Here is a 15000-nt window from a genome sequence, read left to right as displayed (position 1 = left end):
TAAGCCAGTATGACTGAGGTGTAAAAATTTCTTATTAGGATCCTTTCATTCGCTTTCGTGTACGTTATGTTTATCCTTTAGTTCACAAGTTCGTTTGTTTTGCATCTGGAAGATGTAATTTTCAATTATAACCTCTCCCTAGGGGTTATCACGCATAGCTTAACCAATGAAATCCCCGCGTCCTAATTGCTCGGAATACATGAAATTCTTTGTGCATTTCGTTGCACCGAAAAAAGACAACCGAGATTATTCAGGTATTCGAAGTAATAATTGTTGGTTTTTCGATCGATTTCCCTCGATGTACCGGTGTGACAAATAATTTGGAACATTGCAATGCATCTGGAAGCGCAAAAACAAAGCACAGATGATTTCAACGCGTACGATCGCATCCCCAAAAGGTGCAGCGACCTGCAGTCATGATAATGTGAGTTGTTGACAGATGTAAAAGAGGATTGTCTTTCAAACAATCTTTATTTTATCCTTATGACTCATTTTTTTATTATTAATATTTATTTTACCCTCAGTCTGCATTTTACCTCCGGTCTGCAGTCTGCAGTCTGCGTTTTACACTGACCGCCCAAATAACCGATTTTTCGACGGAAAATTCATCCCAGAGGATAAACCTATTCACTGGACATGTAATAAAGGTAAATATGTTCGAGCGAAAGCGAAAACAAGCGAATATTTTGACGGAAAACACGATAATGTGAGATCAAAGGAACATGTGGTGAAGACACGCAATTGCGGCATCGCTTCGACAATAATCTTACCTTTTCAGCGATTTTAACGCTTGAAATTCCATTCAATCCACCTGGTCTAGTCTTTGAATTCACTATTATCGGTGCCCTGTGAATCTTCAGTGTTCTACATAACAGCACACTTGGTAAAAGACGGCTCGACGGGCGACAGATTGTTGTCGATGTTGTGGCCTGTCTTGTTCAGTATCCAATTGATTTGCCATTATTGAGCTTCATAAGGGTATATTTTATTTCAAAGATCTACTAAAACGCCATTCGCGCTACATGACTTTCGACGCAATTGCCGGTTAAGTTAATCGTTATAATGTGTCCACCAGAGAAATCTACGCATTTCCCACTACCCTCTCGATCCTAAGAAAATACGTGCAGCGGGGCTCTATGCACAAAGACACCACTTAGCAGGGGAGTGACAGGCAAGACTTTTACCGACATGGAAAAAAATAAAAAAAATAAAACGGAGAAATCTACCCATTTTCCGACTGGGATTGCCATAGGGCAACCCAGTAATTACAATTGTATCTGTGACGTAATAAGTCAATAAACACTCTTTGCTATGCCTGAAGAGCCGCAACAGCGGTGAAACGCGTAGCGCAAAAGAAAAGTAAAAGAAGCTTAAGACTTTCGTTTTTCATTGGTTTATATATATATAAACCCATCTTTTAAAGTCGTCTTTGAAATTGAAAACATTTAGTACTTTGGCAAGGTAGTCCCATTTGACTGAGTCGAACGCCTTTTTGAAATCAACGAGGACAGTGATACCAGGTAGCTTTTTTGACTTTGTAAAGTCCATAACATCTTTAATTAATCGAACATTTTCACCTATATATCTTTTTTAAACGTAATTATAACCGGTTTGATTCTCGCGACTTACTTCAGGAAGTTCTTTTTCCATTCGTTTTGCTAGATCCTTGGAAGCTATTTTGCAGTCGGTGTTAAGTAAGGAAACTGCACGTAAATAATTGAGTGTGTAAGTGGGCTTGCCTTTCTTTGGAAGTAGGATAATGATGCCTCTCTTTTGACTGATAGACAATTCACCGTTGTCGAAGAAATAATTAATGCTCGCTACGACGTCTTCAGCGATATTGTTCCAAATAAATTTATAGAATTCCAGAGTGAGGCCATCTGAACATGGAGATTTGCGACTTTCCATTTCAGCGAGGGCTTTGCCTCATTCTTCTATCGAGATGCGACCCTAGCATGCGTTAGCATTTTCATCACAAAGTGGAGAAATAAGGTCATTTTTGAAAAAGACGTCGTAGACTAGATTTTCTACATTGTCGTTGTTTGATGTATAAAGATTTTAAAAAAGTTTGCTTGTACCGTGAGGATAGAATCCGGGTCATCTAACTCCAGGCCATTCTCCAGTTTGAGTTTCAGGATTCTTTTTTTGTCAGCATGCCTCTTTTCTAAATTAAAAAAAGTTTTTGGATATATATACTGGTTCTGGGATCCGGGTACTTAATGTAATATTGTATTTGATATGGTCTCATAACCACTTGCACTCGAGCTAAAACACAATAACTGAATGAAGTACTAAGAGATAATGACCAAAGAAACTGATTTTTTTTTCAACTTGCACTGAAGCCTTTATTTTTATCAAATCCTCTTTTACACCGTCAATCTTGGTTCCCGATTTTTAGTAGCTGACTACTGCCAATTACACTACTTTGCAATTTAAAACTTGGTTTATTAGATAGCACATTTTTGCTACTGATTACACGACGACATCTGGGCAAGGCTCACTGCACCAGAATATACCCCATGGCAGCAGTATGCCGCCTCCCATTGTCTGGCCCATAAGCAGCACCGTTGCCACATGTAAGACTGAACACAACGGAACCAAATCCTATAAAGGAGTCGCATGTGGAGCAGTGGTACTCGTTGTTAGCGACGAAGCCGATTCTGACTTTAATCCAAGTTGTTGGAGCGGGAACAACGTTAAACCCTTGCTTGTTACAATGATATTGTAAGGAGGCGGTAGGTCCAACAAGCATCTTCCATTTAGAACGTTGGAGAGAGGTGGGACGGTACATCCCGTCCGCGATCAATGAGTAAAGGGACCTCGCTTGTTTGTCAATGACAACAAAGTTGATCTGGTTGCCGATCTTCATACCCAGGCAAATCTTCGAGAAGTTTGTTGTCCAGTAACTTGGCAGCTTGGTTTCTTCTTGGTTGAACCCAGTCATCCCTCCAGTGCGGTTGAAGGCTGTCTGGTTGCTCCACAAGGTGGAATCGTACTGGAAGGTACTCTGAAGTTAAACACAGAAAAATTATGTGAATGAATCAACTATCAAGGCAGTAAAAAATATAAAGCTGAAGAAAACAATTTAGTCGGTAGAAAGGTCACTTTGCTAATTGTTCATTGCTGGGACCTTTCCTAAAAGCTCCTTTTATTGGTTTTACTCAATTTTTTTTTTCAACAGGACCCCAACCCCTACCATTGTTGAAGATCGTACCAACCGGCATTGAACGAAAAGCCTGGAAGGATGGGATTGGCGAAATTGCCTTTGTACTTGGGAGCTTGTGTTACATTAACCAATTTTGTGTGCAATTTGTCTCGCAATTTTGCTGAGCTGCGACACAAGTTGCATGACAAATTGCCTGTTGAACGTTAACGTACCCTGCCAAGCACAGACGTTCCTCGCGATTGCTTTGTTACCGCAACCATTGAAAGAAATAGAAGTCAGTTCTCTACTTTGTGCAAATTTTCTTGCACCACTGTATATGTTTTTTAGTTGTCGCATATTTTAATATCATCGCTGCAACTTGTGTGACAATGTTTAGTGTATCACCCAATGACCGTCGCGAGCGGGACAAGTTGCAAGAAACGTTGCGCGCCGCAGCGCAACACGATTCAAGCAATTGAAACTGTTTCACAACATAATTGCGAGTCAAGTTACAGGAAGTATTGCCGGTGAAACAGCGCCTATTAAAGGGGCACTGTCATGCTACATTTGCTGTTTTTAGGTCAAAACTGGGTAAAAATCTAAATTAGTACTTTAGCTCACACGTACAACATTCCTGACAACCCTTTAGCAGATATGAAATGTATTTATGGCACAAAGAGCTATTCGTGTTTAATTTTTGGCGACTTTCTGAAGACATCGTCTCCAAAGCCAGTTTTTTTCAAGTTTCAATCCATTTCCATCCCCTCCATCCTTGGCCGAATACAACAAAGAATACCTTCAGTGCAGTTCAATGGTTATTGGTAACAAAACTACAGCATTATGCAAAGACGTCTTTTAGTGTTCTGAAGTTTGGCTAAAATAGCGTGTCACTGCCCCTTTAAGACACTATAAGTGAGAATTTGTCCCAAGACTTTTGCCAGTCCTTGACTGCTTGCATTGCCAAAGGAATGATACCTTTCTGCCATCAATCTTCATGACTGTCGTCCATCCTCCAGTTCCGCATCCGAAATCTCCCATGTGACAGTAAACGGGGATCCTTTCTGAACCAAGCAGCAGTGGATACAAGCCACTCTTAAGCGAACTGAAACATAAAAAAACGACACGGAATTTTTGACAATTAGTGCTTTTCTCTCTCGTCACATGATTGTCTTGTCATGAGACTACTTTTTACTATGATGCAGTCAGTCAGACGGATGAATGCTGAGACATTCAGCCGAAACACATCGTATAACTCCCATTTTTTGAGTCTGCGTGATACTTTTATCCTTAGAGTGCCAGAATTTTTCGTAGGGCAATGATTTTTTCCAAAGATGTCCGAAGACGACCTAGGATTTCCGAAGACGTTCCGAAGAGTTCCGTCTGCCCTAGTCTGCAGTGTTTTCCTTACAAATTACAGCGGAAGTAGGATCATTCACATTGACCAGGTCTTTTCTCGCGTTGGTTGAAGTTTATTTCACTTCAGGTTTTTTCAAAATGTTTTAGTTAAACCTGTTAGACCTTAAAATTTTCCACCAGATCGAAGTTTTTGATCAGTGGTCAGGTTTTCGAGGGATAGATACTTTCCAGACTCTCTGTAAACTTACGTATTTTTGTTGTAAAGTTCCTTACAAGAAGAAGCAACTATAAAGAGAAAACAAGAAAAGTGTAATTAAATCTTAAATACTCAAACTGCTGAGACTCTGTGGCACTACCAGCTAAACTCAGCATATATCCTACCTGGTGGTGGTTGATGACAATTTTCTTTGAACTCTGCAATAAGATTTATCATTTTCTCTTCAAAGGACTCTATAGCCTCTAAAATAACAAGAAAGAGAGAGAAAGAAAGAGAGAGAGAGAGAGAGAGAGAGAGAGAGAGAGAGAGAGAGTTGTAAAAAGACAAAAGACATCGTTGTTATGCAAATGCTCACTTGTGTCAGTAACGAGTTTAAGAAAGATCTGCGACACGACGGGAGCGAGAACGCCACAGATTTTGCGTTTTAATGGTTGAAAACAATAGCTTTGCATGCTCCGTGTATTTTTCATTTTCTTACTTTTCTTTCCCCTTCTCGGCAAACTGCAAAATGAAATGACCAACTTTCATGTTATACCAAGAACGTGATCACACAGCTGCAAATTTGAATTTTCTTTCGTATTTCCGGCTAGCCTGCATAGCAAACATTTCCGAGGGGGACTGGGATTTAACCACTAAGAAAGGGAGAAACAATTTCGAAAATGGGAATGGGATTTCTTTTCTTTAGCGGTCTCAGGCTCTATAATTTGACAAAACTACTCAAATTAGCCTATATTTTCGGGAATACAGAAATACAATTCTACATCAGTACACTTAGAATTTCACCCCAGCACTGCCTGCTCTAGCTGATAATAATAACTTTAATAATGCATTTTTGACAGAGAAATACAACGGATTTACAATATAAGAAATAATGTACAATTACAATAAAATAATCTCCAGACCTCGCGGTTAGCTTCCAGGCCTCACTCTGTCACTTTCTTCGACAAGGGTAAAAAGTCCAAGAAAGAGGGTTCACTTGCCGGATGAGAGATATGCTTTAGTCCATAGGGGGGTTACGTGTATTCCAACGGCATTCTAATTAGTGCTTTTAATTCATCATGTCCATTAGTTTGCAAAAAGACGCTAGGAATAGGATTTCAGATTTGGTAACTGGTATTTGTACGTTGGAAACAACACTGAAAAGTTTGTACTTTATATGTACATGTGTAAGATTTCGTTTGCTATTTTTTAAAATTGTATTTCCCCTAATTTTTGGGGAAGTTCAAGTGTAAAAAAAAATTTCCGGGAAGCATGCCCACGGAACTCCTTCCCACCCCCCCCCCCCCCCCCTACTCTAAACTCTAATTGGCTCATAACTAAACTCCATAAGGGTGTTACTTACCACCGCAACAAGCGTTCTGTTTTGCTACTGATGCAACAGTCATCATCAAAAGTGCCAGCAAAACAATAGCAGTCTTCATTTTAATGAGGTGAGGTCTGGATTGGAAAAATGCCAGATACAAAAGAACATGAACTCAATGCATCGTGATGGAACTGTATTTTTGTTAGGACTTTCTGATTTATTCCTATCCCGGTTTAGGATTATCGGAATAACCGAATTAAAAGGTCCCCCAAAGAAACACACTTCCCGAAAATGAAATATATTTTTTTACAGAGTTGTCCTGACGACCAATGCTTTGGAAGAGTCTGGAAACTACTTAGCGGGGTGTCAAGCGGCCAAAATAAATAGGAACTTAGGAAATTATATTAAAAAAAGGAGAAGTACACGCGACAATCCCGAAAAGTATTGCGAAAAATGCTTTATTCACAATTGTATTGACTTGACCGATTCATGGAAAAGTGCGGAAATGGCGAGACAGACTATAGATATATGTTAGAAAGGATAAAAGAAAGGGAGTGATACAGCTCCAGTTCCAGTTAAGTTGATCATATCTCAGGCTACCTTTCGGAATTTTCGTATGCACAAAGCTGTATACTCTGGGTAAAAATGTCGGTGAGCAATGAACGGACGAAACTCAAAGCTGAAATCAAAGGGCAATTTAACGGTTCAAGTATATTAGCAACATAATTGTTTTTCTCCACTAAATACTGCATTTTGTACCAGCCACGAACAGACAGCAGAAAATAGGAAGGACCACAAAAAGCAGGTCTCTAGAGTGGCTTTTACGGCTAAGGGTTAAATTTTAAACATTTTTAAGGCTAAAGGTAATTTTTTTCCCGTTACGGTTAACTGAAATGTTAATTATTCATTACCCTTGTTTTACATTACAACATAATAATTAAATATATATATATATGTATATATATATAGTAATTAATTTCCATTGGTGTAGAGCCTGGTAAAATCATCATGGAAAATTGCAAGAGCTGTCAAAACGTCCAGGAGGTTGTCAAGTCTGTCAAAGTGCGTGGTACAATCCATTTCAAAGACATATCCGCCATTTCCAGCATTGTAAAATGACAGTATTCGTAATTAGCGGAATTAGTGAAACGAAAAGCAAATGGTGTTCTGAGACTTTAAGTTTGCACTAATATATATTTTTTTGCGGGTAACCCTTTTCAATTTATATTACGGCTAACGGTTAAATATTAAGCCTTTTTACGCCAAACGGTTAAATTTTTGGTCCTTTTACGGCTAACGGTTAACCCCATTGAGACCTTCCAAAAGTAGGCGGTTTTCACGTTACGTCATCACCGCCATGTTGATGAACGAAAACAAAAGATCTTTCATTAACTCCTTTTGTTCGTCCACCAGCAATTGTACATTGCAACATTGTTATCTGTGTCTCTAGAGATTGGTTGCAAAACACCTATAGTGGAAAATGGGAAAAATACGAACTTGACACCTTGGATTTTGCAGCCGGTCGGTGGTCCGTGTGCGATTTTCGCGCCAAAATAATTCCATAAGAACGGATTAAGATCGCAAAATTCTTTGTATTTCGAGGGTGCTTTCATTTCAAAACCCTGGCTGGGTAAGCGGTCATGTACGGTGGCTCATAATGGTAAACGAATCTCCAAACTACCAGAAAACGACTTGGAGAGCCCGAAAGACTAAACGGCTTCTGTAGCACTTTTCCTAGCCAAGGCTCACTAACAGCAGCTCGTCAAAGCTGGTGTAAATATTGTTTTGTGTATAATAGCTGGGACTAGAACAGGGGTGCAGGGATGGCGCAGTGGTGAGAGCACTCGCCTCCCACCGTGAATGTGGCCTGGGTTCCATTCCCAGACTCGGCGTCATATGTTGGTTGAGTTTGTTGGTTCTTTACTCTGCACCGAAAGGTTTCTTCCGGGGTACTCCGGTTTTCCCCTCTCCTCAAAAACCAACATTTAACTTGATTTGCGTTCATTGTTAATTTCAGTTTACAGTGTCCCCAATTAGTGCTCCAGCGCTAGAACGACTGGACACTTAAATGAAGTTCCTTTCCTTTCTTTCCTAAGCTAGGATAGTATTTTCGTGATATCAAAATACACCATTCTAAACCTCTCGAGCTCACGTTGATAATGAATGCTTAGATTTCAAATATCATCACCTTGGTGAATCATAATTATTATCTTCCATCCTTATTCATTGAGAGTTAAATTTATCATACAGCGATCTAAACCGCTCTCCGTCGATTTTCTTGCAGTTTTTTTTTTTTGTTGCTTTTTTGGCTTAAAACATCTAAAAAAATAGATCCGCAATGCGTACGTATGGGAGCTTAAGTGTGAATAATTTGGAATCAATTATCAAAATTTGTTTTGAATTTAATGAGCGCCGTAGCTAGTAACAGGCAAACCAAGGCACTTGACACATTCGTGATTTTTCGTTTTTGATGCCTTCTGGCATCATAAAGACCTTGGAAAAGTATTCAATCAGTGGCTCAATGATAATTTAATTTTGTTTTGGCTATGCAAAAGCATGCCAAAATTTTATAACTTTGCTGTGAATTTCTAAAAACTGCAATTCTATTAATGCCAATAGTTAGCAAACAACGAAACAGCCAAACAGCTATAGTTAAGGTGAGAGACGACGCAACCCTAACGTACAGTGCAGGCTCAACTTTTTCTTGATTAGCTTTTGCTAATATTACAGCCCTCTCTGATATCCACCCAGGATACAAATCAGATCACTCTATGATAATATTAAAATTATCCCTGCACTCAAATTCTAGGGGACCGGGACTTTGGAAATTAAATGCATCTTTTTTGACTGAACTCGATTACATCAACCAAATTAAGGAGACTATTCAGGAAACTCTTGATGAATACAGAGATGATGACTTCGTCAGCCCCTCACTTCTTTGGGAAATGATTAAACTAAAAATTCGTGAGAAATCATTATCTTATGCAAAGCACAGGAAGAAACAAACAAAACAACATGAAATGGAGTTAGAACAATCAATAGCCAAATTAGAGGAGAAACTCGACAATGGAAACCCCACTGAGTCACAAACCTCGCACCTTGAGAATGAAATTAATAAACAAAAGCTTGAGTATGAAAAAATAATTGAATATCGTACAAAAGGCGGAATTTTGAGATCAAAAGCCAAATGGTACAATGAAGGAGAGAAGAAAACAAAGTACTTTTTAAGTCTAGAGAAAAGGCATTTTAAACAAAGCACAATAAGTCACATTAAGGTTAGTGATAACGCTTTCATCAACTCCGATGGAGATATTCTATGTGAGTGCACGTCTTTTTATAAGAACCTCTATGAATCTAAAGTCACGGTAACCAACTTTCTTGACACGTCAGCTTTCTTTGACGGTGAAAACGATACGGCCCTTAAGGATTACGAAAGATTCTGAAATGCATGTGAAGGAAAACTTAACGAAAAAAGAGGCTCTAGATGCTTTGAAAACTATGGAACCTGAAAAAACTCCAGGCACCGATGGCTTACCGGCTGAATTCTATAAAGCCTTTTGGAGCGACATATCTTCTACTTTAATCGACGCATTAAATTACGCCGCACGAAACAGAACAACTTTGAATCATCCAGAGAAGAGGAGTTATTAAGCTTATTCCAAAGAAAGACGCCGAGCTGTATTTTATTAAGAACTGGAGACCTTAAACACTGCTTAATTGCGACTATAAAAAGGCAGATTCATTTGTCAAAACATTAGACTATTACAAAGTATATCATTTGTTATGCAAAAGAAAAAAATATGCCAGGACCACTTTTGTTTCTTGATTTTGAAAAAGATTTTGACACAATAGAATGGACTTTCATTTAAAATAAAACTCTTAACTATTTTGGTTTTTGCACAAGCTTAATACAATGGTTCACAATTTTTTTACTGCTGTCCAGAGAGCTGCATCTTAAATAACGGATGGACGAGTAATTTTTTGGAAATCCAAAGAGGTGTTAGGCAGGGTTGTCCCCTCTCACCGTATTTGTTCGTTTTATCGGTTGAAATGTTAGCTAAGGAAATCCGCAGAAATAAAAAAATTAGTGGTTTTCTGATAAATAATGAAAAAATAAAGTTAAGTCAATATGCGGATGACACTGTGACAACGTTAATACTAGATGGATCAAGGGATTCTCTAAAAGCTTGCCTTCAAACTCTGGACGACGTTTACAAAGTTTCGGGTTTGAAATTGAATGATAAAAAAACAGAGGCACTATGGATTGGAGCAAAATGTGGGAGCAGTGATCTTCCTTTTCCTGAGAGGAATTTTAAATGGCCAAAATACAAAGCGAAAACTCTAAGAATCTGGCTTTCAGTTCACCTGGAAGAAACCACTGATTTAAATTACGACGAAAAACTTGTTAAGGTCAGGAATATATTAAGTAGCTGGAACTACCGCAGACTGACACTAATGGGTAAAATAGCAGTACTTAAAAGCCTTGTTTTCTCGCAACTTGTTTATGTCTTATCACCACTACCTTTAAATGTAAAGGCTATTAAAGAAGCAAACAAACTTTTTTTCGCCTTCCTGTGGAATGGAAAAGGAGACAAAATTAAGCGAAACGCTCTCATTAACGACTATCCAAACGGGGGCCTTAAAATGATAGATATTGTTTCTTTTAGTAAGTCCTTGAAAGCCACCTGGATAAAAAATATTTGGATGCAGAAAACCGAGGCAAATGGAAACTGTTCTTTGATCTTGAGTTAAAGGCTTTCGGCGGAAAAACAGTTCTTACTGGCAACCTTAACACAAATGACTCCAAAAATATTCTTCAATCTAAAGATAGCTCCATTAGTGAAGTTCTGAAAATTTGGGCAGAAATTAATTTCGAAGACCGAATAATTTCAGAGAATCACTTTCTCAACCAAAATTTGTGATATAATTCGCTGATCAGAATTGACAACCGCCCCGTTTACTACCCTGAGTGGCATTGTGCAGGTATTACAATGGTGAAACATTTGAAGGACAATTCCAATAATTTTCTTTCTCTCACAGAAATGCAGACTAGGTATGGAATAACAGTTTGCCCTCTTAAGTGCTGCGGAACTTTGTCCACATTTAAACTCTTATGGAAAACACATCAAAACAGTTTGTACCCAATGATCCTAAAAACAAGTATGAAAGGTTTTCAGCTAAACTACTGAAAGCTCAAAAAGCAAACAAACTAGTTTACACAAAACTTATATCCAGGAAAATTGTACCTCCTAGGCAGGCTCAGCAGAAATGGGTAACGGAATGCAGCATAGAAGACGAAGAATGTACTAAGCGGCATGATACTTACCAACTAGCTTTTAAGTGCTGTACAAGCACAAGACGTCTTGAATTCCACAGGGGCACCCAAGGAGAATACACTTTAAAACCACTTAAACATAGCATTGTTAAACGTATTTTAGTATTTAAACGGTAGATATAGGCATATTTTTATCCCCTAGGAATTTTTCACCTATTCGGATTTCCTAGCTGAAAGTCTAGGGATCCGAAAATTATAGGGATCAAAACTTACCTTTTCGAAACTTTTAGCCAGGGAAAAAGGCTCCCAAAAATTCTAGGTGACCTTTTTAGGGAAAAGGTCCGTTAAAAATGGGCAATTATACGTACCATTTTTCAGACGTTTGAAAATCCTAGGAGAGGCAGGCAAGCAAGAAATTTTAAAACAAATGTTCCGAAAATTCTAGATCTCAAATCGTCTTCGAACAGATATTTTCCGAAAATTGACGTTGGGTGCTCCTGATTCCAGTTCAAGGTTTTGCAAAGACGAATAGCAACTAACGAATTCGTAGTTAAAATCGGCCTACAAGACGACCCAAACTGCACCCCTTTTGCAAAGATGAACCAGAAAAACTTAGTCACCTCTTTTGGTCCTGTCCCAGAGTGACCGCTTTTTGGACCTTCTTAATACAACGCTTTATTTCGTCTCAGATTATTCCAGAAAACTACCAATTCAATCTTCTTATAGCATTAGGTTTGATGCCAGACTCCTCCAAAAATAATTGTCAAATGAATGTTTGCCTCCTTTTAGCAAGACATTTTATCTGGATTTGTAAAAGCAATAAAACGCTACCAAAGGTAGAAGGCTTTTTCAGATACCTTAAGTCGACCTATCTATTTGAACAAAAGGCTGCAGGCACCTTACAAACGAAGTGGGAATTACTGAAAACTTTAATTTAGAAAACAGCTCTTTTTTCTTGCTTCTTTTACTTTGATAAGTCCCTAAACCAACAAATCCTTCACCGCCTTTTCACAACAGCCTTGCAACCGACGGCCCTTAAACTTTAATGGTTTGATTTCCTTTTCAGTATGGGAAGCAATGTATACTGCTTTACTGTAACTATGTAAATATGTCTATCCTGTAAGTAAGTTGTTTGTTTTGTGTGTGTGTGGAATAAAAATAGCAGCGGCTTACATATACAGAGCAGAAATATTGAAATTAAGGAAACGTAACAAAACAAAGGTCTAAGCTACAAGGTGACATGGATTTGACAATCAAAGACAAATAAAGAACTATAGGTGACATATCGATGTGAATTCAAATAAGTGACTAATATCATATTGGGAAAAGTCAACTCACAACTACTCAATTGTAGTAATTAATGCAGTGTTTTGATCTAAATTCCCGCCTTTTGTTAAGACCATGAGGATTAAGGGTAAATAATTGCGCAGTCCAATAGGCCTCTCTAGTGAGTAACAATTGTTCAAGATGTAAAGAATTTTCAAAAGACCTAATTTGTTCGATAATTATGAAATATTGATTTGTTAAATTTCATGTTCAGAGTTATTAAAGTGGATGGCCAATTCACCAGTTCTTTTGTTGTTCAGCATGTTCGACTTGTGGTTATGAAATCTTACTTTAAATTCACGGTCAAAGTGGAGCCTACATATTGCAGGTTGCATTTGGCAAATTTTGTTGCAGTACTAGAAGACTCGGTTATTCGAGATTTTGTGGCAGGATTAATCTTGAAGAAATCGATCAAAATCAGGAACATCCAGCCAGAATAGCTTTAATCTCGCTTTTTCAGTTCTAAATCCGTTTAACGCCTTTGTAAGCCGACAGAAGGTATAGTTATATTGATCATTTGGGGCAAGGGGAATTTTTTGGTGCTTGGTTTAAACGATTTGAGCACAGGTTCCCCCGCAATGTTAAAGATACTGTGCCCATATGCCCAAGATAACTATTGTCGTCTAAGCACGGTCTGTAATGATGCTATTAATTAGTTAATGAGATTTCACGGTGACACGTATACCTTAATAACAATATTAACGCTAATACTTTTGTTCTTGGGCCATCGTAGTTTGATCAAAAATAAGACACAAACAGCAGTGATAAACATATTGAACTTTTTCATTTTGATAATGACTTGACGTTTCGTATGTGCTCTACATACATTTTCAAAAGTAACCGTTGACATTTAAAACAGCTATTTATATATAACAAATCGGATGAGGGGACTGGAACCTAGATTAAGCAAATACTTAACAGTAAAATATATAATAATAATAATTATAATAATAATAAAAACAGAAAAGATTAATAAAGCATCAGCTTTTCACTTCCGACGTTGACGTTGAAAGCTGGCTCAAGTTCTTGAATAAAGAAGGTCTCTTTTATTTTACAATGATAGTCAGTTTTGCCCTTCGCTAAAATATCAAAATGATCCCACTTGATGTTATGTCCAGTGGCCTTGACGTGGTCAGCAAGGCTGAAGTATTGTCACTTTTAGCTAGGGCCTTAAAATGTTCGGTTTTTCTATCGTGAAGCCGCCGTTTAGTTTTACCGATGTAAAAATCATTACAATCCCAACAATTTGCTCTGTAAATAACTCTGGATTGTTGTGAACGATTAATACGGTCCTTGTAAGGAAAGAAAGATTTTATACATCCAGTGCTCTGAAAAACAATCTTAAGGTTAACACAAGAGTGGAATTTGTACACACAAGATTTCAGGCGTTTAGCGACTTGGTTGCTTTGCAAACCTAAGTAGGGAAGTAGGATAACAATATCTTTCTTGGGAACTGTAGACACTGGATCGCTTTTGAAAATGTATGTAGAGCACATACGAAACGTCAAGTCATTATCAAAATGAAAAAGTTCAATATGTTTATCACTGCTGTTTGTGTCTTATTTTTGATCAATATTAACGCTACTTAAAAATTTTACTTACAAACTTTCTATCCCTTTATTTCTCTCACCCAAAGTAAAATTAAGTCATTATTAAAGACTAAACTTCCAAAACATTGGAAATAATGCCGCTTCAAATTTCGTGGTAATTTGCATAAGTACTTACAAATTTTCATGATTTGTTTTACGGTCATTGTACTTTTGAATCTGTTCGCCAAGCTTCCCTAAAATAATCTCTCTACGAGAGCCTTTTAAAGCAAGGAAAAATTCGCGAAGGAATAAAAAATGTCGCGGACAAGTTTTGCCTTTCGAGAAGAGAATGTTAGCGCAGAAGGAAAATTTCCACGAAACAACGTTTCCACCACAATGTGAATCCGATGCAATTGCAGTCGTAAGACAACTCATTGGCGTAGCCATATTCTTAAATAACGGCAAGGATAATGCTTAGCTTCGCTGTTTCGCCATCCTCTTGAAAGTCAAACTTACTCATTACCCTCTGAAAAGCTGTCATGAATAATACTAGTCTTCAGAGAGCTTTCAATTTCAGTACATAAAAATTGAGCAGAAGGCTAGCTAAGAAAAATCCGGGAAACAACGCAAAAACGATAACCTTACTGTCACCACAACGAATGGTATGTTTCTTCAGGACTTCAATAGCGTGCGAGATCAGTACTGATAGGATCACAACCAAGAGAGTATGAAGGTATGTCACAACTGAACTGTGACTCTAGCTGACTCTGAATGACCGATCATTTCATGTCGTTACTCGTAAGACTGACCATTGTTTACTTCCGCCTTTTTATGATGTTAGCCTGTTCC

The 15000-nt window shown here is 38.0% G+C and overlaps 2 protein-coding genes across 4 annotated transcripts in view; one reads left to right on the top strand and one right to left on the bottom strand.

The window, feature by feature from the left end:
- LOC138005121 (PAN2-PAN3 deadenylation complex catalytic subunit PAN2-like) overlaps positions 1-15000 on the top strand; it is a 58669-nt gene that overhangs the window by 4295 nt on the left and 39374 nt on the right. The gene's annotated exons all lie outside the window — the stretch shown is intronic.
- On the bottom strand, positions 2316-14992 carry LOC138008788 (uncharacterized skeletal organic matrix protein 5-like). Of its 3 annotated transcripts, none has more exons than XM_068856089.1 (6): positions 14797-14992; positions 6061-6155; positions 4883-4960; positions 4750-4786; positions 4121-4247; positions 2316-3007 (listed from the first exon to the last, which is right to left on the bottom strand). In XM_068856089.1, exons 2-6 carry the CDS (start codon positions 6137-6139, stop codon positions 2498-2500), a joined length of 831 nt encoding a protein of 276 aa, XP_068712190.1. In that variant the 5' UTR covers positions 6140-6155; positions 14797-14992; the 3' UTR covers positions 2316-2497. The 3 variants fall into 3 exon arrangements, with proteins under 3 accessions (XP_068712190.1, XP_068712189.1, XP_068712191.1); XM_068856088.1 differs by having other exon boundaries at positions 14792-14991; XM_068856090.1 differs by lacking the exon at positions 14797-14992 and adding an exon at positions 10544-10564.

The sequence above is a fragment of the Montipora foliosa genome, chromosome 6 (assembly GCF_036669935.1).
Source record: "Montipora foliosa isolate CH-2021 chromosome 6, ASM3666993v2, whole genome shotgun sequence".
Taxonomy (NCBI): domain Eukaryota; kingdom Metazoa; phylum Cnidaria; class Anthozoa; order Scleractinia; family Acroporidae; genus Montipora; species Montipora foliosa.
This window is presented reverse-complemented; position numbering and strand designations above follow the sequence as displayed.